The sequence below is a fragment of the Bufo bufo genome, chromosome 9 (assembly GCF_905171765.1).
Source record: "Bufo bufo chromosome 9, aBufBuf1.1, whole genome shotgun sequence".
NCBI classification, from domain to species: Eukaryota; Metazoa; Chordata; class Amphibia; order Anura; family Bufonidae; genus Bufo; species Bufo bufo.
The window spans coordinates 14661690-14686312 of record NC_053397.1 but is presented as its reverse complement, the minus strand read 5'-3'; the positions used below and the strand labels follow the sequence as shown (position 1 = coordinate 14686312).

The following is a 24623-nucleotide window of genomic DNA, read 5'->3' as shown; positions in this document are numbered from 1 at the left end:
TTTCCTGCAGCGCCTTCGCTGGAGAAATGAAGTATTACACAGTGTCCTTCTAAATCAATGAGTTGTCAGTGTAAAACAGTACAGGAGAGGTCCTCCAGAGAGAGAGCGATGCTTTTTGGCCAAGATGACCACATACCTCAACAGAGAACTTCCCTCTATCGCCTCCAAATTACCTAACCGGCCGTATAAAAACAAGATTCCTAAACCGCGCAGCCGGTTTTATGTTGGGAATGTTATATTTCGGGCACGTCCTTTCAATGAACTCCATTTCTTTCTTGTGCATTCACTGTTTTCTGTATTCTGTCTCTCTGTATTCCTCACATACCTACAGATTTTTGCCTGATAATCCAGAATGTAAGATAATTTGACACATGATGTGGTTTGCGGTAATAGATTGTGCTGTGCCATGGAGTATAGAGACGCTGCGGCGCTGTCCGTGGTGCTGAATGGTTTTTGTTCATACCCTTTTCCTTTTCTTTCCAGGAAGAGAAGTTACGACCCGGTTTGCATGAATCTTCAGTCTGATATCCTCAAGTGCTACACAGAAAACCGCCAGGAGCTTCTCAACTGCGGCCACCTCGCCAAAGAGTATCGGAGCTGCGTGAGGGAGGCTCAGAAGGTAAGGCTGATGGAGATGTTCGTATCTTTCCTGCCTACACATCTTCATCACCTCCGAAATGAAGGGTTCAGTCCGGCAACATTGGGGATTTACAGGTGTCGGATTATGGGACAGTCATAGAAAGTTCTATCAAACTTACGTCTGAGGCTAACTTTGCCAAAACGGATCCGTCTTGAACACCATTGAAAGTCAGTGGGGGCGGATCCGTTTTGCATTGTGTCAGTGAAAACGGATCCATCCCCATTGACTTACATTGTGTGTCAGGATGGATCCGTTTGCCTCCGCTTTCCGCATGCCCGGTCTGCTTTGTCTTCAAACTGTCTGGATTATTGGTTGCCGGATTAAACAGATTTCACAGTAATTTGATGTCCATTTACAAAGTACAAGTGTCAAGCCGCCGATGTGCTGAAATTCTTCAGCCATGTACTGTGCATGCGCCAAACGTGCCTAGCTCTGTCAAAGCATTGGAGGGCGTAGCTTGGAAAACAGATGAGCGGAGCATAACGTGTAACGGTAACGCCCTCGTTGCACTGAGGGGCTCATTAGCATAAATGTATAACGCCTAGTTCTCTGGATTGGAGGCACATATGAAGATGGGACAAACAGCATGGAAATATGCCGGCAAGCGCACATCTGAATACGGGGAAGGTTTAGGTTCGAGGTATGTGGTGACAGATTCCCTTTAACCCCTTCACAACCTCCATGTGTTCATGTAAAAATTTAAATCATCCCCCTATCCCCAAAATTTAAATTATAAAAAAAAAAAATATTAGGCATTGCTGCATCCAAAAATGCCTGAAATTGTAAAATATAAAAAGTTATCCCATATGATGTAACAGAAAAAAAAAATCAAGAGCCGATTTGCCATTTTTTCATCTCTTACCTTCCCCCAAAATTTGAAAAAAAACTCACATATATTCCAAAATTGCATCAATAAAAACTACAGATCGTCCCGCAAAAATAGAGCTCTGACAAAACTCCGTAGACCTAAATTTATAGTGTAACTGCCATTTCACTACCAACAATTAAATTCCTAACATATGTGATGCTGAAGGGAAGATATTCATGAAGCTTTATTTTTCAGTTTATTTTACCTTTCTGGTGTCTGTATTCAGCCCTTAGCAACTCTATTTCTCTGTGCCTCTATTTCAGCATCTTCCTAAGATTGTCTCTGCTGCACTTCTTGTGATGATCTTTGCCCTTTCTTGAGGCCATCCTGTATTTCCCTCACTTCCCATAACCCCTTGCTCTCCTCACATGAACTAGCAGGACCAGAATGCAGATAACCTCCGCCATGACCCCAGAGCAGTGTTTTTCCTCTCACATACAGCTAATCAGAGACAGACAAAACCAATCAGAATGCAGATAACCTCCCCCACTACCCCAGAGAAGTGTGTATCCTCTCACATACAGCTAACCAGATCAGACAAGACCAATCAGAATGCAGATAACCTCCCCCACTACCCCGGACCAATGTGTATTCTCTCACATACAGCTAACCATAGACAGACAAGACCAATCAGAATGCAGATAACCTCCCCTACTACCCCAGAGCAGTGTATCCTTTAACATACAGCTAACCAGATCAGACAAGACCAATCAGAATGCAGATAACTTCCCCCACTACCCCAGAGCAGTGTGTATCCTCTCACATACACCTAACCAGAGACGAGCCCTGCATTACATGAAATCGGTACGCATTTGTTTTAGCCTCTTAATAGTTACATTAAAAGGTTTTTAGGAACCATTTTGGGGTATATATAGTGTATTAAATAACTTATTATTTTATTTTTAGGGTGAAAGATAAAAAAAACAGAAATTTTTACATTATTTTGTGGAATTTTTTTTACAGCATTCAGTGTGTGGTAATAATAACGTAATTTGATTATGTGGGTCACTACACTGATGATAATGTCATATTTCTACATTTCTAAATATTTTTTTACTACCTTTCTCTCCTCCTGTCAGCTCTGCAGCTGCTTCCTCATTCTCTTCCACACTGACAGGGAGGAAGGGGGCTGCTTTATCTGCTCATATCTTTGGTTTAGTACCAGATATAGGCTTTGCATTGTTTGAAAGCTGATATTTTAAGCTTTCAGACAATACCAGAATGACAGCAATATGTTCAGTACAGGGGAAGATATAACTGAAATCGGGATGCAGTGAGTGCAACTGAAAGTGAAAGTAAAAGCAGGTTTTACCCCCGATTATTCCCGACTCGATTTTAGTGATTTCTTCTCTGTTGCTTGGACTTTAGCTGTCATTCTGGCCTTGAATGTCAGCTTTCAAACAAGACCAGTTGCATGTTTCTAGCTGCTACCATTCAGGAGAAAGCGGCATCTAAAGCAGCATTCCCTCCCCCCTCCACTTTCTGCCCGAGCCCAGGCACTCAGGGCTGTGCTCCTCCTCCCAGTGCTCTCCCAGGCACTCAGGGCTGTGCTCCTCCTCCCAGTCCTCTCCCCTGCAGTCAGGGCTGTGCTCTTCCTCCCTGCACTCAGGGCTGTGCTCCTCCTCCCAGTCCTCTCCCAGGCACTCTGGGCTGTGCTCATCCTCCCAGTCCTCTCCCAGTCACTCAGGGCTGTGCTCCTCCTCCCAGTCCTCTCCCAGGCACTCAGGACTGTGCTCCTCCTCCTAGTCCTCTCCCAGTCACTCAGGGCTGTGCTCCTCCTCCCAGTCACTCAGGGCTGTGCTCCTCCTCCCAGTCACTCAGGGCTGTGCTCCTCCTCCCAGTCACTCTGGGCTGTGCTCCTCCTCCCAGTCACTCTGGGCTGTGCTCCTCCTCCCAGTCACTCTGGGCTGTGCTCCTCCTCCCAGTCCTCTCCCAGTCACTCTGGGCTGTGCTCCTCCTCCCAGTCCTCTCCCAGTCACTCTGGGCTGTGCTCCTCCTCCCAGTCACTCTGGGCTGTGCTCCTCCTCCCAGTCCCCTCCCAGTCACTCTGGGCTGTGCTCCTCCTCCCAGTCCCCTCCCAGTCACTCTGGGCTGTGCTCCTCCTCCCAGTCCCCTCCCAGTCACTCTGGGCTGTGCTCCTCCTCCCAGTCCCCTCCCAGTCACTCTGGGCTGTGCTCCTCCTCCCAGTCCCCTCCCAGTCACTCAGGGCTGTGCTCCTCCTCCCAGTCCCCTCCCAGTCACTCAGGGCTGTGCTCCTCCTCCCAGTCCTCTCCCAGTCACTCTGGGCTGTGCTCCTCCTCCCAGTCCCCTCCCAGTCACTCGGGGCTGTGCTCCTCCTCCCAGTCACTCGGGGCTGTGCTCCTCCTCCCAGTCACTCGGGGCTGTGCTCCTTCTCCCAGTCACTCGGGGCTGTGCTCCTTCTCCCAGTCACTCGGGGCTGTGCTCCTCCTCCCAGTCACTCGGGGCTGTGCTCCTCCCAGTCACTCTGGGCTGTGCTCCTCCTCCCAGTCACTCTGGGCTGTGCTCCTCCTCCCAGTCCCCTCCCCTGCACTCAGGGCTATGCTCCTCCTCCCATTGCTCTTCCAGGCATTCAGGGCTGTGCTCCTCCTCCCAGTCCTCTCCCAGGCACTCGGGGCTGTGCTCCTCCTCCCAGTCCTCTCCCAGGCACTCGGGGCTGTGCTCCTCCTCCCAGGCACTCGGGGCTGTGCTCCTCCTCCCAGGCACTCGGGGCTGTGCTCCTCCTCCCAGTCCTCTCCCAGGCACTCGGGGCTGTGCTCCTCCTCCCAGTCCTCTCCCAGTCACTCGGGGCTGTGCTCCTCCTCCCAGTCCTCTCCCAGTCACTCAGGGCTGTGCTCCTCCTCCCAGTCCCCTCCCCGGCACTCGGGGCTGTGCTCCTCCTCCCAGTCACTCTGGGCTGTGCTCCTCCTCCCAGTCCCCTCCCCTGCACTCAGGGCTATGCTCCTCCTCCCAGTCACTCTGGGCTGTGCTCCTCCTCCCAGTCCCCTCCCAGTCACTCTGGGCTGTGCTCCTCCTCCCAGTCCCCTCCCCAGCACTCAGGGCTGTGCTCCTCCTCCCAGTCCCCTCCCAGTCACTCTGGGCTGTGCTCCTCCTCCCAGTCCCCTCCCAGTCACTCTGGGCTGTGCTCCTCCTCCCAGTCCTCTCCCAGTCACTCTGGGCTGTGCTCCTCCTCCCAGTCCTCTCCCCAGCACTCTGGGCTGTGCTCCTCCTCCCAGTCCCCTCCCCGTCACTCGGGGCTGTGCTCCTCCTCCCAGTCACTCTGGGCTGTGCTCCTCCTCCCAGTCCCCTCCCCTGCACTCAGGGCTATGCTCCTCCTCCCATTGCTCTTCCAGGCATTCAGGGCTATGCTCCTCCTCCCAGTGCTCTCCCAGGCACTCGGGGCTGTGCTCCTCCTCCCAGTCCTCTCCCAGGCACTCGGGGCTGTGCTCCTCCTCCCAGTCCTCTCCCAGGCACTCGGGGCTGTGCTCCTCCTCCCAGTCCTCTCCCAGGCATTCGGGGCTGTGCTCCTCCTCCCATTGCTCTTCCAGGCATTCAGGGCTATGCTCCTCGTCCCATTGCTCTTCCAGGCATTCAGGGCTATGCTCCTCCTCCCAGTCCTCTCCCAGGCACTCGGGGCTGTGCTCCTCCTCCCAGTCCTCTCCCAGGCACTCGGGGCTGTGCTCCTCCTCCCAGTCCTCTCCCAGGCACTCGGGGCTGTGCTCCTCCTCCCAGTCCTCTCCCAGGCACTCGGGGCTGTGCTCCTCCTCCCAGTCCTCTCCCAGTCACTCAGAGCTATGCTCCTCCTCCCATTGCTCTTCCAGGCATTCAGGGCTATGCTCCTCGTCCCATTGCTCTTCCAGGCATTCAGGGCTATGCTCCTCCTCCCAGTCTTCTCCCAGGCACTCGGGGGCTGTGCTCCTCCTCCCAGTCCTCTCCCAGGCACTCGGGGCTGTGCTCCTCCTCCCAGTCCTCTCCCAGTCACTCAGAGCTATGCTCCTCCTCCCATTGCTCTTCCAGGCATTCAGGGCTATGCTCCTCCTCCCATTGCTCTTCCAGGCATTCAGGGCTATGCTCCTCGTCCCAGTGCTCTTCCAGGCATTCAGGGCTATGCTCCTCCTCCCAGTGCTCTCCCCATCTCTTGTTTATATCAGAGAGGAGACGGCTGCACATGACAACGCTGTGAGAAGAGGCTGCTCAATGTGAAAGTGACACACATGTCACTTGGGTGTTATTATGAGGTGAAACTGAAAAAGATTAAATTATAAAGCACAAAAGCATTTATACAGCAGGGTGTACTATACCATTAGGGTATAAAAATATGAAACGGCAGTTACACTTTGAAAAAGTTTTTTTCCAGTTATTATAATTTTTTTTTTTTTACTGTGTTAAAACACAAGAAAAAGTATACAAATGTGATATCGCTGTAATTGCACTGGCTCGTGAAAGGAAGGTAATAGGTCAGTTTGACCACATAGGGAGCAAATTGCGGAAAACCGCGAAAAACGCAACAGTCGTGTTGTGCATGAGGCCTAAACTGCTGCAGACGTTTCCCGCTTGCTAGCAGAGGTCACCTGACTTGTTCCAGCCATCGCCACGTTCCTGACATACAATAGGCAGTAGATTAATTCTGCCTGGAGTGGATCTGTTGGAGGCATCGCTGGATCTGTTTGAGTTGTTTTCATGGGCAATTGAGTGAATATAATTTTTCTGCTCCTTCCTGCCCTTTTCATACAGCCGATGACTACGACGCCGCTTCCCTCATTCAAGGAGTTTTGTTCAGAAAATAGGAAATCACCGCTCGGCTCAGATTTTGTGAGAGTGATCAAAAACTTCAGCAATTCATGGAAGGAATAAGAGATGGACTCTTAAAGGGATATTCCCATCTTGTAAAGTAGTGACATGCCACAAAGATACGTGCTATGAAACTACAGCTCCTAGCATGCAAACATGCTCAATTGTTCTAGAAGTGAATAGAGCATTCTGGGAGTTGTAGTTTCAGAAAAGCTGGAGTGCCGGAGGTTGCTGATCCCTGTACTAAGATAAGACATTGCTTAAAGGGAAATTTTGGCTCTTCGCTAACCAGCCCTGTGGAGGGAATCGTACCACCATACCCACCGCTCGCTTGGTTTCGGGTTCTTTGGTCCACTGTTGTGTTCACCGCATGCCTGTCCCCATAATGGATAAGGATGGCATTTGCTGCTGCAGCCAATGACTGGTTGCAGCGGTGACGTGTCCACCAAGCGAGGGAGGACGCATTGCTTCAGCGGCACACGGACTAGTGTTTCAAAAATAGGAATTCTGTTAGAGTAAAATGCTGCAAACTTATTTAGCATTTTGCTAATTTCTGTTCAAAATGTCACAAAATGTTCAACTTTTTTAGGTCAGAAAACTGTCAGAATTCACACACAACAGATTTGTGCGTCTGTTGCATTTATCCGAGTGGACTTGCAGTAATCCACGCACATTGAACAGATTGTTCAGCTGCATACATTTTTGCAACATGTGTGAATGTAGCCTTAAAGGGGTTGTGCTAGAATGACCATTCATCAGCTGCTGTCTGATAAGACATGATTGCGATGGCCGACAGCAGACACCTGGATTTCCACAGAGCAGCTAGATGAGTGTGTATGTGTGAGCCCCGGTCATCACCCGGCTCCAGCCATAGTTTCTGTTTCCATGTGTTAAGTCCTCACCTGGTGACGCTAAGCTGCTCGTCAGAAAGAGCGGATCTCGAGCAACGTGGACAGGTGCGACTGGTGCAGCAGAGCTGCAAGACTGATGGAGCAGGCTGGTGTAGTGGAGCTGGAGATCTAATACAGAAGACACTGGAGAAGCAGAGAGATGTAGCAGAATATTGGAGGCTGGAGAAGCAGAGAGATGTAGCAGAGTTTTAGCAGCCTACTGGAGACTGATGTAGCAGAGTTGTGGCAGTATACTGAAAACTGGTATAGTAGAGAGGTGTAGCAGAGTTTTAGTAGCATACTGGAGACTGGTGTGGCAGAGTGATGTAGCAGTGTACTAGAGACCATAATAGCATATAAGTGCTTATGAACGGAATAGGTGGGCGTCCAACTTCTGGGACCCCCAGTGGTATCAAAAACACTAATCCATTTTAAATGGCACAACGTTTAAGCATGCACGCAGCCACTTCATTCAAAGCCTGGACTGCTGGAGTACAGCACAATCCCTTAGAGTATGTATGGAGCAGCAGTGCGCATGCTCAGTCTCTCGTCCGTTCTCGATGGATTGCAGATTTTTATTTTTAGTTTCCTTTTTTTTTTAACCACTTGCCGACCTCCCGTTGACCATGTTTGGGGGTTCAGCACTTATCTGTACATGGACCTTTCTGAACGTCCTTGCAGAGATCGTGGCTGCATGCTAATTGTCAGTGACAGCAGGGTATCTCCATAGAGAAAGTGATGGCCACAAAAAGAGAAAGGAGCTCATAGGGTGAGTAGGTAAAAAAAAAACTGTGTCCTCTAAACACAAGGGAGTTAATTATGCTCACCTATTAGGGTTGCACCAAATTGGGCACAACCACAATGAAGGCCAATTAGAGAAATTACAGGTAACTGGTTGGTGCTGCCGAATCTGTCCAAAAGAGCCTTAGGCGGGGGCCAGACCGCCAACCGGGTAAACACTGGTCCAGTTCCAGTCTCCATAGAGAAGGCAGGGACGGCTGGATATAGAGATCAGGGGGTGGCAAAGCGGCTTTCTGCTCGTGTCCTAGTGGTCATGTGATTGCTGGTGTCTGGGTAGCTGCACGAGCTGCTGGGTCCTAGCAGACTCAGATCAGCTGTGCAGTGAGGCATTAAAGTGATGCACAACCTCTCTGGGGTCTGTATCCCCCCTGGCCAATATGTCAGTCCCATTTACAAGAGAAATCAGCAATACATTTTTTTTTTTTTTTTTTTTTTTAAAGTTAATGTTAAATGTCGCCCAAAAGTCTTGCTTGACCCTTATGTGCTGTTAACAGAAGAAAGATTAAAAAACATGAAAAACTTTTTTTTATTTTTTTTATGGTTCTGAAAAATAAAATAGTAAAATAAAATAAAGCCCCATGTATCACTTAATAAAAGGCGCAAAAATTATTGACATAGCTGAACTAAAATAACTGATAATGCACCTGGTCAGGAGGGGTGGGGGTGGGGGGGTAAATGGCCCGGACTTTCTGCAGTGTCAGAGGCTGCCGGGAGGGCGCCTGAGCATTCATGGTCATGCCTGTAAAGCGCTGTGGAATATAGCAGCGCTATATAAGTGCATAAAATAAATAAGTTGTATCTCCTCGTCTGAGTCTAGAAATCCTACAAATAACCTTGAAATAAAATGCAAATGATGACAAATCGACTTTACGGACACAATGTACTTTCCGGCCTGTCACCGCGGATGTGTAAGATGCCCGTTAGTCCAGTGGGTGGCCCGTGCACGGTTAAACAGCACGTACTGACGCCACAGGGGAAGGGGCTGCGTGTCCCTGGAGGGGTCCTGCCAGCCTGTACCAGAAGTCATCTGCGCTTATTGAGCCTGATGTCTGAGGCAGAGGAGCTCTCATTTCCATTAGCATGTCCAGAGAAGCCGTATTCCTGATTAAAGGCGTGCGCAAGAGCCCAGCTGCCAGCGACGCTCCCCGCAGAAGCTCACCGAAAATGAGATGAGAATATTGTCAGCTTGTGTTAGCGGCAGCGCTGCTCGCGGACGCCCCACGGGAATGCAACTTACTTTTCTTCCCTTCCTATTTGTTGTTTACCGAGAAGGTCACCGCTTGTCTTTTTAATCATGACGACTGTAAGATCCACTTACAAAATACATCTCTGCTGCACCGCGGGACCCGCCGCTGAAAGCCCCTGTCAAGTATCGGCGGGGCGCGCTGCGGTCGGATGTAGTTTACCCCTGCAGAGGCCAGTTGTGCCATTACAAGCTGGCCATAAAAATGCAGGAGAGGCTGCGTCTGGGGTACCACCCCCTCTATGGCGTCCTGTAGCCCTGTTAGGGTTTTTGTAGCATGAGATGCTTTCTATTCTTGTTACACGCGTGTTCTGGATGATTTCAGCATGACCTGGGAGACAAAGGTCTTGGTGAATCTTACTGGTGGATCACTGCTTATGTGCAGATCAAATACATCTCACAGCTGGGGACTGGTTACAATGTATCCAGTCCAGACGATCTTCTGTGAGCTAAACACATCAGCAGTACAGATCTCTCTCTCCTGTGCTGACAGTTTGTTACAATGTGTCAGTCCGCAGTCTAGACTCTTCAGCTCGCAAAGGATTGTCCAAACTGGATGGCACAGTGACAAACCTTCAGCTGTTAGAAGTGTTTGGTAGCTGACACCAAACAGAGCTCTTGAAATGCAAAGTATATTAGAAATCGCAGCAGACCCACAGCAATCTATTGAGGAAACTGGCAGCAAGTGATAGTTTCCCCTGCAGCACCTCCACAGGTGAAATGTGGAATTGCATGGTGCCCCTTTCACATGAGCGCACTCAGTCAGTGCAATGTGCTCTCTGTAGGTTTTTCTCCACTTGCCAAATAGGTGACGATTGTGAATAGGGACCCTCATTATTCTGCTCATAATTTCCAGGAGGAATTATTGAGGAGCTCTAATAAAAGATGCCCCAGCGTTTTTAATTCAGTGGGGATGCAAATGTTTTTTTAAAGCAGACCTGTCAGGAGAGCAGCCCAGAACTCTTTAGAATATAGGTTTTGTGTTTGTAGCCTGGACAGATACGCAGGAACGAGTACACAGCCCCGACGACAAGGAGAGCGATAGACTCCGAGCAGGTGGTGGAAGAAATCTGCTAAAATTTTCATCACTGGCTGTAAAGTTATTACAAACTTGTCCCCAAAACGCGTGAAGCTGTAATCTCTGCCTCATGTGCGATCATCAGTAATTAAGTTTAGCGAACATTTACTTTATCATATATTGGGGGGATTTTTATTTATTTTTTACCAAATTTTACTGATAGACGACATTATTCGCACAGAAAGTGTAACTGCAGAAGTGTTGATTATTCAGTGAATCATTTGTATTATTCAAGTATTAAAATTATCTTATGAAATTATTAATGAGCAGAATCCAGACCTGAGCAAAGTGTATAAAAGACTTTATAAAGTGACGAGACAACCTGTACCTACAGTCCTCCTTATATACTGCCAAACCACTGCCACATGGCTGGATAATGGAGGGAAAGACAGTGCAAGAGTGGAGACTCATTCAGGTCCATATTCTTGTACATAGGAGCAGTATTATAGTAGTTATATTCTTGTACATAGGAGCAGTATTATAGTAGTTATATTCTTGTACATAGGAGCAGTATTATAGTAGTTATATTCTTGTACATAGGAGGCAGTATTATAGTAGTTATATTCTTGTACATAGGAGCAGTATTATAGTAGTTATATTCCTGTACATAGGAGCAGTATTATAGTAGTTATATTCTTGTACATAGGAGCAGTAGTATAGTAGTTATATTCCTGTACATAGGAGCAGTATTATAGTAATTATATTCTTGTACATAGGGGCAGTATTATAGTAGTTATATTCTTGTACATAGGAGCAGTATTATAGTAGTTATATTCTTGTACATAGGAGGCAGTATTATAGTAGTTATATTCTTGTACATAGGAGCAGTATTATAGTAGTTATATTCTTGTACATAGGAGGCAGTATTATAGCAGTTATATTCTTGTACATAGAAGCAGTATTATAGTAGTTATATTCTTGAACATAGGAGCAGTATTATAGTAGTAATATTCTTGTATATAGGAGGCAGTATTATAGTAGTTATATTCTTGTACATAGGAGCAGTATTATAGTAGTTATATTCTTGTACATAGGAGGCAGTATTATAGTAGTTATATTCTTGTACATAGGAGGCAGTATTATAGTAGTTATATTCTTGTACATAGGAGCAGTATTATAGTAGTTATATTCTTGTACATAGGGGGCAGTATTATAGTAGTTATATTCTTGTACATAGGAGGCAGTATTATAGTAGTTATATTCTTGTACACAGGAGCAGTATTATAGTAATTATATTCTTGTACATAGGAGCAGTATTATAGTAGATATATTCTTGTACATAGGAGCAGTATTATAGTAGTTATATTCTTGTACATAGGAGCAGTATTATAGTAGTTATATTCTTGTACATAGGAGGCAGTATTATAGTAGTTATATTCTTGTACACAGGAGCAGTATTATAGTAGTTATATTCTTGTACATAGGAGGCAGTATTATAGTAGTTATATTCTTGTACATAGGAGCAGTATTATAGTAGTTATATTCTTGTACGTAGGAGGCAGTATTATAGTAGTTATATCCTTGTACATAGGAGCAGTATTATAGAAGTTATATTCTTGTACATAGGAGGCAGTATTATAGTAGTTATATTCTTGTACATAGGAGCAGTATTATAGTAGTTATATTCTTGTACATAGGAGGCAGTATTATAGTAGTTATATTCTTGTACATAGGAGGCAGTATTATAGTAGTTATATCCTTGTACATAGGGGCAGTATTATAGTAGTTATATTCTTGTACATAGGAGCAGTATTATAGTAGTTATATTCTTGTACATAGGAGCAGTATTATAGTAGATATATTCTTGTACACAGGAGCAGTATTATAGTAGTTATATTCTTGTACATAGGAGGCAGTATTATAGTAGTTATATTCTTGTACATAGGAGGCAGTATTATAGTAGTTATATTCTTGTACGTAGGAGGCAGTATTATAGTAGTTATATCCTTGTACATAGGAGCAGTATTATAGAAGTTATATTCTTGTACATAGGAGGCAGTATTATAGTAGTTATATTCTTGTACATAGGAGCAGTATTATAGAAGTTATATTCTTGTACATAGGAGGCAGTATTATAGTAGTTATATTCTTGTACATAGGAGCAGTATTATAGTAGTTATATTCTTGTACATAGGAGGCAGTATTATAGTAGTTATATTCTTGTACATAGGAGGCAGTATTATAGTAGTTATATCCTTGTACATAGGAGCAGTATTATAGTAGTTATATTCTTGTACATAGGGAATGAAAACCAGAAGTGGAAGATTCTGCCTATGACTAGACATGAAGTGGTTGATTGTACTTTGTTCCTGTGCTATAGAAAAGATGATAAAACAGTGGCCATTATTTGCTAGTCAGCTGAATTTCTGTTTTGTCCTCCAGCAACAATAGAGTTAAATATATAAGGGCCGTGATGGACCCTGTGATGTGTGGAGTGATCTGATTGAGGATGGCTTGATCCTTGCCAGCACCAATTAGCGAGGTTTACTTTGTGTCTCTTAATGTTATTGTGGCTCTCCAGCAGTATATCTTCCCGTGACCCATATATCTTTATTACTCTCTCCCAGTACCACAATGGGATTACCCAAGACAAATTGCTTTCAGTATGCAGGCCCTGCTACTCCGTGTTTGCATTGTGCAGTTCACCTCTAGTGTAATACAGAACAGGCGCTGCTTTATAATGACACTAATTAGAGTTATTTATCAGGATCTCAACTTTGCTGCTCCATAGATGCAAATCTAATCTGTGCGCATGTGAAGACTTTATGTATTCGTAGTAGTGAGGGGCTTCTTTCTGGAGCTCCTGGTCTAAGAATATATTTTTTATTTTTACTTTTTTTTTTTTTTTTTTTGGATAGTGCTGACCTCTCCGTGTCAGATCCTGTCCCTGAGCTCAGTTTCCTTTCCACACTCATTGAATTGGTTTGGATTTAAACCCAGGGTTGTAGGACATCACTGCTGACTACGTATTATAGGACTAGTTTAAAGGGGTAGGCCCGAGAAAAAGATATATAAATTACCAATAGGATAGGTGATCAGTGAGAGTCTGACCGTTGGGTCCTCAACAGTTTTTTTTACCCATTTAAGGCTACTTTCACACTAACGTTTTTCTTTTCCGGTATAGAGTTCCGTCCTAGGGGCTCAATACCAGAAAAGAACTGATCAGTTTTATCCCAATGCCTTCTGAATGGAGAGCAATCTTCAGTTCAGTCTTTTTGACTGATCAGGACAGAGATAAAACTACAGCATGCTGATCCGGCATTTTTTTCCATAGGAATGTATTAGTGCCGGATCCGTCCTTCCGGTCTGCGCATGCGCAGACTGAAAAAAATTAATGCTGGATCCGTTTTTCCGGATTGCATTGCAATGCATTTGTAAGACGGATCAGGATCCTGGTCCGTCTTACAAATGCCATCAGTTGGCATACGTTTTGACGGATCCGGCAGGCAGTTCCGGTGACGCAACTGCTTGCCGGATCACTCTGCCGCAAGTTTGAAAGTACCCTAAGTGTTTTCTGAGACTTTTTTAAACTGATGACCTATGCACCGGATAGGTCATCAGTATCTGATTGGTGGGGGTCCGACACCCGAGACCCCCACCGATGAGCTGTTTGAGAAGGCATCGGCCGTGGCAGTAGCGCTGCGGCCTCCTCCAGCTTACCCTAGGCAAAGTGACGACCTGTTCATCGGTCACGTGGACTAGGCGCAGCTCAGCCCTATTCAAGTGAAAGGGGTTTTCCAAGACTTTGTAACTGATGACCTATCCTCTGGATCTGATCCTCAGTATCTGATAGGTGGAAGTCTGACACCCGGGACCCCCGCCAATCAGCTGTTTGAGAAGGCCGCTGCATTCCCTCTGCGTTTCCTAGGGCGGTGACGACACGTTCATCGGTCACGTAGCCTAGGAGCAGCTCAGCCTCGTAGAAGTGAATTGGTCTGAGCACGATGCCAAACATGACCACTGTACAATGTACGGCGCTGTGCTTGGTGAGCACGGCGAACGCTGCAGCGTACTGTGAGCACCAGTGCCTTATCAAACAGCTGATCATAGGGGGTCCTGGATGTCGGACCCCCACCTATCAAATACTTATGATCTATCCAGAGGATAGGTCATCAGTTCAAAAGTTTCAGAAGACTTCTTTAAAGGGGTTATCCAGGAAAAGATATGCATCAGATCTGCAGGTTTGCGACACCCCGGGGACCCCCGTCTTGAGCGTCGCAGGCCAGTGACTTCACTGTGCATCGGTCACACAGCCTAGTTGCAGCTCGAGCCCCATTCAAGGCAATGGGGCTGAGCTGCAATATCAGTCACAGCCACTATACATTTTATGGCGCTGCCGGGATCCTGCATCCCTCACCAGAGCTTCCGTGAACGTAGCGGTAATCGATAGGGGTACCAAAATTTCTACCCCCGCTGATGTAAGAATAAGGACCTATTCTGATAAGTCATTATATTAAATGTGGTGGTCATAAATTCGCTGTACTGCTTCATTCAGTGCGTATGAGACGGATGGAGAAAGCCAAGCACGATCGCCATCAATGTGTAGAGTTTGAGCAGTGGCGGGCATGCGTGACTACGGTTCCATTCAGTCGGAGGGTGTGAGACCCCAGTTTTCTGATAGGTGAAAGGATAAAGTCCCTTAAAGTGATTGCAGATCACTAGGATAAGTCATGGCTTTATCATCAGTGGGGGTCTGACAATTGGCACGCCAACCGATCCTGAGTGGGCACGATTGCAGTGAAGGGCGGTTACTGCAGTTTTCTGCACGGTTGGGCGGCTGGCAGCTCCCCTGTACAGAGAGGGGGCCGCAGCACTGAATCAGTATGGTGTCCGCTTCATTCTCAGAATCGATGGGGGTCCCAGAGGTGAGACCCCCACTGACCATAAAGTGATGACATGTCCTATTTGCCATCATTTTATAAGATGGAAAAACCTTTTAATCTGCTTTCTCACAGCTGAGGGGTTGTTACAATTACAATACACTGTGATATATATATATATAGATGGTACGTTTTACCTGCGCTGATACATTGTAGCAAGCTATGAGGAGAGAGATTTGTGCTTTGGGGGACTCCGTTCTGGAGACAGGTGTCACCTTTGGAACTCGCTCTGATCTGACATTTGTGGCTATTCATAGAAAACCGTACTTCGTATGTATTCCGTTTCCGTTTTTCCGTTCCGTTAAAAGATAGAACATGTCCTATTATTGCCCGCAACTCCCGTTCCGTGGCTCCATTCAAGTCGATGGGTCTGCAAAAATAACGGAACACATACGGAAATGCATCCGTATGTCTGCCGTATCCGTTCCGTTTTAGCGGGACCATCTATTGAAAAATTTATGCCCAGCCCAATTTTTTCTATGTAATTACTGTATACTGTATATGCCATACAAAATAACAGAACAATGGATCCGTGAAAAACGGACCGCGAAACACTGAAAAAGCCATACGGTCGTGTGAAAGAAGCCTAACTCAGAGACTCCCTCCCCATAACATCTTAATGCCCTGAATGACATCATGTTCTTCTCCTCCGCTCATGCGTCTGCTCCGGCATAAGGAGGGGAAAAATAATCCACCGTACTCAGACAGAGCTTCTGAAAATGTCACCGGCACTGAAGCCTGAAAACCGTTCTCCTCACACAGTGACTTTCAATCTGTAGCTGCAGAAATCCCAAAGTGTTGAGCGCGGGCCCTACAGGGATGTCCTGGGGGTGCCCTAGATCCCCAGCATTACCTGCATTGCCTCACCTGAATGTGCGGAGAGCAATCAATCATGTGCGGGAGGTGCCGGGGGCGCGCAAATGTGTACCAGATGTCAAAACTTGAAGCTGCTGACACCGTCTGTAAATGAACAAGAAAGAGAGGAGATGTATCCACGTCCCGGAGAGACGCCGCAGAGCGGTCACTACTATCCGAGCGCCTTTTCCATATATACGGGAGGCTGCATTATGGTGGCGCTGTCCAGTCCTGATCCACCCCACCCGAGTCTGATTCCTCCGGGTTTTCCAACCTAATCGCGTTCTCTGGTCGCTTTAGTTTCAGTGACACTTGCATGTAAAGTATTTTTTATGGAGCATCTTTAAGGAGTCTTCCGCTGTGCATATTGTTCGGAGCGGCTCGTAACTCAGCTCAGCGGACCGTAGCGCTGGCGGTGGCACGATGTACTTTTGTACCACTTTTAATTTGTGGCTTTGCTTCTCAACTTTATTTTTTCTCCTTTCCCACATCATAAATTTCTCGTCCTTTTGTGATAAGATGGACGATGCTGTCACTATGGGTTGGTAGCTGGGAATATGATATTTAAAGGGACACTAAACCTAAAGTCAACCGTCCCTGCGCTTTGTCATATACCTTCAGTGCTATAAAAACCTCCAGAGACATTGACTAGAGACGAGCGAATTTCATATTTTGAAATTCGTTCACGCTTCGTTTGGTGGTAAAAGCAGAATTGCGTTTATGGATTCCGTTGCCACGGACCATAACGCAATTCTATGACGGAATGCTTAACGGAATGTCTTTAGAGGGATTCCGTTATTCATTCCGTCATAATAGAAGTCTATGGGCTGCAAAACGGATCCGTCCTGTTTCCGTTATGCAGGGGAGTCCTCTCCTATATATCGATAAGACAGGATACTTCCTTAACAATAGGTGTTGCACACAGTTCACATCTCCCCCTCCCTGCACAATGACCTCTGAGCCTCATAATAGACTGTCAATTCCTGTTCTATAGATATCACTTCTCCAGAGTCCTATCATTATCATCACAGGTAGGATAACAGTGACAAGTGATATTAAATATATATATATATATATATATATATATAATTAAATATATATATATATATATATATACAGTACAGACCAAAAGTTTGGACACACCTTCTCATTCAAAGAGTTTTCTTTATTTTCATGACCATGAAGGCATCAAAACTATGAATTAACACATGTGGAATTATATACATAACAAACAAGTGTGAAACAACAGAAAATATGTCATATTCTAGGTTCTTCAAAGTAGCCACCTTTTGCTTTGATTACTGCTTTGCACACTCTTGGCATTTTCTTGATGAGCTTCAAGAGGTAGTCCCCTGAGATGGTCTTCACTTCACAGGTGTGCCCTGTCAGGTTTAATAAGTGGGATTTCTTGCCTTATAAATGGGGTTGGGACCATCAGTGGCGTTGAGGAGAAGTCAGGTGGATACACAGCTGATAGTCCTACTGAATAGACTGTTAGCTGCTTTTTTCTTGCCATAATACAAATTCTAAGTAAAGAAAAACGAGTGGCCATCATTACTTTAAGAAATGAAGGTCAGCCAGTCAGCCCAAAAATTGGGAAAACTTTGAAAGTAAGGGCTATTTGACCATGAAGGAGAGTGATGGGGTGCTGCACCAGATGACCTGGCCTCCACAGTCACCGGACCTGAACCCAATCGAGATGGTTTGGGGTGAGCTGGACCGCAGAGTGAAGGCAAAAGGGCCAACAAGTGCTAAGCATCTCTGGGAACTCCTTCAAGACTGTTGGAAGACCATTTCAGGAGACTACCTCTTGAAGCTCATCAAGAGAATGCCAAGAGTGTGCAAAGCAGTAATCAAAGCAAAAGGTGGCTACTTTGAAGAACCTAGAATATGACATATTTTCAGTTGTTTCACACTTGTTTGTTATGTATATAATTCCACATGTGTTAATTCATAGTTTTGATGCCTTCAGTGTGAATCTACAATTTTCATAGTCATGAAAATAAAGAAAATTCTTTGAATGAGAAGGTGTGTCCAAACTTTTGGTCTGTAGATCTCATGATCTACCCTTGATAATAGGTGATGGAGAAAGTTTGCATCCTCCCCTTCCCTGCACAATTAGCTCTGAGCCTTATATTAAGCAGACATTTCCTGTTCTGTAGATATCTCTTCCCCACTCTCATACCATATATCATCATCATCACAGGCAGGATTACAAGGACGGGTAGCGCCTATGGATATAGATAGCACAGGATCCACCCTTCACGATATGTGATGGACACAGCTCACCTCCTCCTCCCTGAACAGTGACCCCTCCATAGAGTTCACAGAGCATGACCACAAAACTCTCCCTCTAATGTCAATGTGTCATCTCCAGTCTGCAGGTTCCTGTAGTCCACGTGGCTGCTGCAAACATCTAAATGCTGTTAACGGCAGTAGATGCAACATGGCCGCCTCCATAGTCCTGTACAGAAAAAAATAAAAATAAAAAATAAATCTGAAAATTGCAAACCGTTTAGAAACAAAAGAATAAGCATCAGTATCTGGGTTTTAATGAAAAGTGAATAAAATTATGCGTGACACATTCCCTTTAAGTTGCCTCCTTCTGCAGTCACAGTCAGAGCTGCACTGAAGATTCTGCTGGTTCTTGCTCACTCTTAGGCCTCTGCTGTTTCGGTGTCTGCATTGAGCATACTCTACTAGAAATTGTAGTGGGCACGCCTTAAGTTGTATAGAGGTTCGATATATAGAAAAAGGTGAATATTTCACAGTATCCTGGAATTTACTGAGGGATACAGTAGTGATGGATTCCAAGAGGCAGCATGCAGAATTTCGGGGAAAGCTTTGCATGTGACTGGAGTATTAGATAGGACCCGGGCCATCCATATAGTGGAGGGGCGATTAGATTGTTAGCCCACTGTCTCTTCTTGCCTTCCATGCTGCTGTTAATATAGCATAGTTTACCAGACGATGACAGGTTAACTCTAACCATTCTGATAGGTAGCCGTGTAGGAAGAGATCTGGCCACTGCTTTTCTCTGTAGGCTCCACTGCGCCCACATTTTCCATCTGGCCCGATACGTTGGCAGAGGAGTTGTTTTCAGCTCTTCGGTGACAGCTTTCGGCGGCAGTTTTGCTATATGACTTCGTTCAGCAGGAGCGGGCAGCTCTTTTCCTTGCTGAGGAATAAATTCTATCGACGGCAACCATTGTCTTATAGTGTAAACCTTCCAGATATTCTGCCTTACTTCTCCTATAGCGCTGCTGAAATGCATCATGCCTTATACTCCAGTCACTTCCAAAGCTGCATTTGAATAGATTTTCTAAGATCAGGATAAAAGTTTTCCAGTGTTATCCATGGACCGTGCTTGGTGTCGATGCGCAGTCCTATCTGTCCGTCAGTCACTTTTGTGAGCAAAGTGCAGGTCACTGCGCTGTCTTTTTAAAAGCATAAAATTGACATATATATATAATGGGATATTCCAGTTATAACAAGTTATCCTCTTTCCACAGGATAGGGAATCAGATCCCAGCGGTAGGACCCCCACCGATCATGAGAACGGGGGCCCGTACCCTGTGGAGCCCCCCTGAAATGGACTGAGTGGCTGGTCGGAAGTGCCCTCCACCTCTCCATTCATTTCTATGGGAGCGCTGTACTCTGCTATCCATAGAAATTACTGGAGCAGCGGCGCACATTTCCGACCAGCTGCTCTGTCCGTTTCAGGGGGCCTCCACAGGATACGGTGGGGGGTCCTACCACTGGGACTTATAGTTTTGAGCGTAGCGAGCTTTGGATGCTTCATCCGAAGTCGCTTCATTCAAAACTTCGGATTAAGACTGTAGGGAGATTAATCTCTGTACAGTATTAGAATGTATGGGCTCCGATGAGACTAAGTTAGTTATTCACGAAATCGGAGCCCATACATTCTAATACTGTACGGAGACGAATCTACATACAGTATTATTACAAAGTATTGAACGACGCATCTTCAGATGAAGCATCCGAAGCTCGCTTCGCTCAACACCACTGATGGCTATAACCGGAATACCCCTTTAAATCTCCCAAGAGTGAAAACCAACAGAAGGTGATCTGGGCAGACACTGATCCAGCAGGGGCTTCAGGGAGATCACGGAGTCTGAGAGTTACCCGGAAGTCTGCAGATTATTTTCTGAGCTGCAGTACCATACATGACCAGTGGAAAATATGGCGCTGTTTATGCTGGGGAAAAAATATATATTGCTCTTCCCTTCTCCTAACACAAAGCTCATGTCCAACCGCACCACTAGCGTGCGATAGCCCCCGATCACTGGTAGAGGGCGATGTAAATTAGCCCCCCTTTCCCCTTGTTGTCATTTGTTTCCTGCAATTCCTCAGCTTCTCATTTCCAGTAATTATTGCTTTTGCGCGGTACCTGCCTGCCAGATCCGAAGTCTCAAGTGTTCCACTTACCCACAAAGCGGCGGCATCGAGAGGAGCTGGCAGCCGCACGCTTGCTAGGTGACAAAGGGTAATGCAGTCTCTGGCTGTTTTCTGCTCCCTCTATGCTGAGACTGCCAATTAGTTTGGCAGCCCCTGACAATGGCCACCACTTTTTATTTTATTATTACAATTTTTTTTCTGCTTCAGGCCAGTCGTGGACACCTGCGTATTAGAAAGTGGACGCTAAGCGCCAACGCATTTCACACACAAAGCCGTCAGAGGATAATGTCTAAGGGCCATTGTATACCTGACACCAAAGCCGCCAGCGCCATCGTTTTTCTTTTTTTTCTTTCTTTCTACCTAGCGCTTGAAGCAAGGATGAGGAATTTGGTCCCATGCCCATCCCCGTGCCAGCGATGAGTGACTGTAAGCAGACGTGTAGCATACGGGACCGAGCGCATGAAGACTCCTGATATTTACATAGCTGATTAATTATTTTCAGTTTGTTTTCATCTCAGTTGTCACTTTAGATGAAAATATAGTGTGGTAGAGAAGTGCCAAGCGCAGAATATGTTGTACTCGCGCCCGTAAATCTATACGCCATCACAGAGCGAGTTCATTTCACAGGTACCAACTCGTGGAGTACAGGGATGTGCATTCCCTATGCACGCAGCAAATGGGCATGTAGTACCAACAGGTTTTTTTTAAAGGGGCATTCCCAGAAATTTCATAAGCTTTGATGCCGTGCCCACTGGGAGAGGTGGGCATGGCCGCTGAAGGAATCACGCCCCTGCTGCTCCACACGCTCTTGCATTGCAGGCCATCTCAACCTGCTTCCTGCTTCTTACTTCCTTAGGGCATGTGCCCTTAAAAGCACCACCGTACATGGGCTAATCTTACCCCATCCACCGGCAGCGTTCCCTGAGATATATAGGTCACCTTCCTCTCTGGTAATGTGCCTGAGCTCTAGGTTCCTCACTTGTCTAGTTTTCCATGATTGCTGTTATTATGTTCTCCTGTGCCCAAACTCTGTCCAAGTGCCACCTGTCCTGACCTTGCCTTGTCCACTGACCATGTTCTTGCCTGTCCCGTTGGTGCCACCGACCAGTGTCTCTTGACCCACCTGCTACTCCTAGAGGTAGCAGCTTGGTGTCCTCCGCAGCAAAGTCCAGATCACAGTGTGGTTGCGATAGGGTGAGAACCAGGGGTCCACCTCGACAATGCCCTCAAATTCGTTCAGTAGGCACAGTGGGTCCACACTCGCTGAGTTACATTGGCCATTGTAAGTACATGTGCATGTATGGCCACATCTCCTCTGGGAAGAGGTGGTCGCCGTTCCCCCCGTAGTGATCCAGATAATACAGAGAAAGGAGCGCCTGTCCTTGTATATCTATGGCCTTTCTCTGCATAAGTAAATGGGCATTTACACCCCTGTCATCTGGCGGGAGCTCAGGGGTGTCGGGTCTGACTAATCACTAGGATGAGAGGATGCCCTTGGGTCAATGTACTATTCATAACCAAACGTGTGAAAACAATATTGTAGGATGATATTAATTAAGACAATGACTCAGATCAATGAGGCTGATACGCTGTTACATTACTAATTATTCTGGGCTTCACTCGCCTTTTCCTGGAGAGCGGTAAAATGGCTGCAGCGCCACTTTCTAAAGAGCGTTTCTCAAAAAATCCAATGATTACCTGTGAACAAGACGCACAATTCTGAGCCGATTCAGAGTCATTGTGTTCATCTCCATAGATAACAGGTGCTTGGTGACTACCAGTACAATGCACCCAGCTTTCCAGGGACCCCATAGGCACACAGATCTCTACCAGCCTGCAGCATTGCCTCTGACAAGGGTTTAGTCTTCACTGTTAGTTCTGGCATTCTGTTCATGAACCAGGATGGCTCAGGATGGATAATGACTACCTATAGGTTAATGCTACGGAACAGTAAGTGATAATCAATGCTCCATGCTCTAAATCAGTGTTTCCCAACCAGTGTGCCTCCAGCTGTTGCAAAACTACAACTCCCAGCATGCACACACAGCCAAAGGCTGTCCGGGCATGCTGGGAGTTGTAGTTTTGCAACAGCTGGAGGCACACTGGTTGGGAAACACTGCTCTAAATAACTATTAGATGTGGATGGACAGTCGTTAAAGGGGTTGTCCAGTTTAGAAAACCCATTTTTCGTACTTAAAGGGGTTATCTGGTAATAAATATTGATGCGCTATCCCCAGAATTAGGTCATCAATATCATATTGGCGGGGGTCTGACACACGAGACCCCTGACGATCAGCTGTTAGAGGAGGCTAGCACTCTGTGAGCACCGCAGCCTCTTCCTAGGCCAGTGATGTCACCGTACATCGGTCACATCTCCTAGTTGAAGCTTAACCCCATTGACAGCCGCTGTGCTTGGGAGAGATGCCGGGAGCCGGCTATGCTCACCAGAGCTCCCTGTAACAGCTTATCGGCGGGGGGGTGCCAGGACTCAGACCAGCGCCGATAACCCCTTTAAGAAGAGGAGGTCCTGTGTTCAGATTGGAGAGCGGTTACAGAGTGTGTCTCTTAGGCCGAGTTCACACGAACGTGTGTGACCCGTGCTCGTGCACGATTGCCGGCATAGGTCAGCCGCATCGGATCGCGGACCCATTCACTTTAGGCTACTTTCACACCTGCGCTAGGTGCGGATCCATCTGGTATCTGCACAGACGGATCCGTACCTATAAATGCAAACGATGGTATCCGTTCAGTGCGTATCCGTCTGCATAACAGCTTTTTCAGATCTGAGTTTTCACGATCGTGAAAACTCAGATCCGACAGTATATTCTAACATAGAGGCATTCCCATGGTGATGGGGACGCTTCAAGTTAGAATATACTAAGAACTGTGTACATAACTGCCCCCTGCTGCCTGGCAGCACCCGATCTCTTACAGGGGGCTGTGATCCGCACAATTAACCCCTCAGGTGCCGCCCTCCCTCCCCAGTATTAAAAGCATTGGTGGCAGTGGCCACAGGCTTGGAGGAGGACCCTCTTTAATATGTAGTACCCCTACCCACTAGGCAATCAGTCATTATTCACAAATAACACCTCTTTTACCATCCGAAATGATTAGAAAACGTGTGTCCCTTAGCACTAAGCTCATGACCCCTGGCCATCAGGTATAAACTGCGGGGTTGAGTCTCCCTGCAGCGCCACCACAGTTGAGATGAAGCATTACACAGTGCCCATCTAAGTAAATGCATTATTTTTAAAATGCAGAACAGGTCAGGACCTCCAGAGGGAGAGATGCTCTTTGTAACCGCTCCACTAAGGCCAGGAGATAAGGAAAAAGAACAGAGGACCCCCCTCTATAAAATTAAAAAGAGGGTGTATAATTCAGGGCAGACAGTAGAAGTAAGCCAAAATGAGAGAAAAAAGCAATAAGAGGGGTCAAAGAGAGATAAAAGTAGTTATGTTGCATTCTGCCTATAGGGGCAGTAGAGAGCAAGTAGAAGATGTATGGCCATAAATATAGAGGTGTCACTGCAGAGGCAACTTTCTGACTCGTCAGATGTTCCACTACAAGTCCCAGGGTGCTCTGGGTGGTTGGAAAATGCACCGAGCAGGCTGGTGCAAAAATATCATTATTGTTACCTTCAGTGGTGGTGTTTGCACTGTGACATCCCGTTCCTCTCCGCTTGCCATTAGGTAAAACACTGCTGCTCGTGTCCTTCATGGTCCCTGCCCAGAGCCGTGCTGTCACTTTCCATTACCTCTCCCCATCTGGCCCATGCTGCAGCCTGCCAGGATTGTAAGGGCATCAACGAAGTTTAAGCAAGCACGAGAAATCCCATGTTCTTCCATCACTCTCTAAGCACTTTGCTTACAGCGTCTAGTACTAGAGAAATACGTTTAAACTTCAAATTCAAAGTGTCATGAGAAATCCTCAGGGGAGGACACAGAAAAGAGTGAGCGCTAATAGGCAAATCGGGGAAAAGTAACCAACCTGCAGCGCATCGGTCCCAACCGGCAGCTACACGTGTGCCCGGATATATCTATGTACTTAGAAACTGGTGCCTTTCAGAATCTACAAATTCTATCTACAAGTTCTTTATACAGGAATATAACTACTATAATACTGCTCCTATCTACAAGAATATAACTACTATAATACTGCTTC

At 46.4% G+C, this 24623-nt stretch overlaps 1 protein-coding gene across 3 annotated transcripts in view; it reads left to right on the top strand.

Moving 5' to 3' along the window:
• The window catches only part of CHCHD6 (coiled-coil-helix-coiled-coil-helix domain containing 6), a 275458-nt gene that overhangs the window by 178038 nt on the left and 72797 nt on the right, over positions 1 to 24623 (top strand). For 2 of the 3 annotated variants that reach the window (XM_040408576.1, XM_040408574.1), the window contains one exon: positions 484 to 619. In XM_040408576.1, the coding sequence (XP_040264510.1) occupies positions 484 to 619 (136 nt within the window). Of the gene's footprint in view, positions 1 to 483; positions 620 to 20826; positions 20976 to 24623 lie in introns of those variants that run through there. The other variant, XM_040408575.1, reaches the window with a different exon arrangement.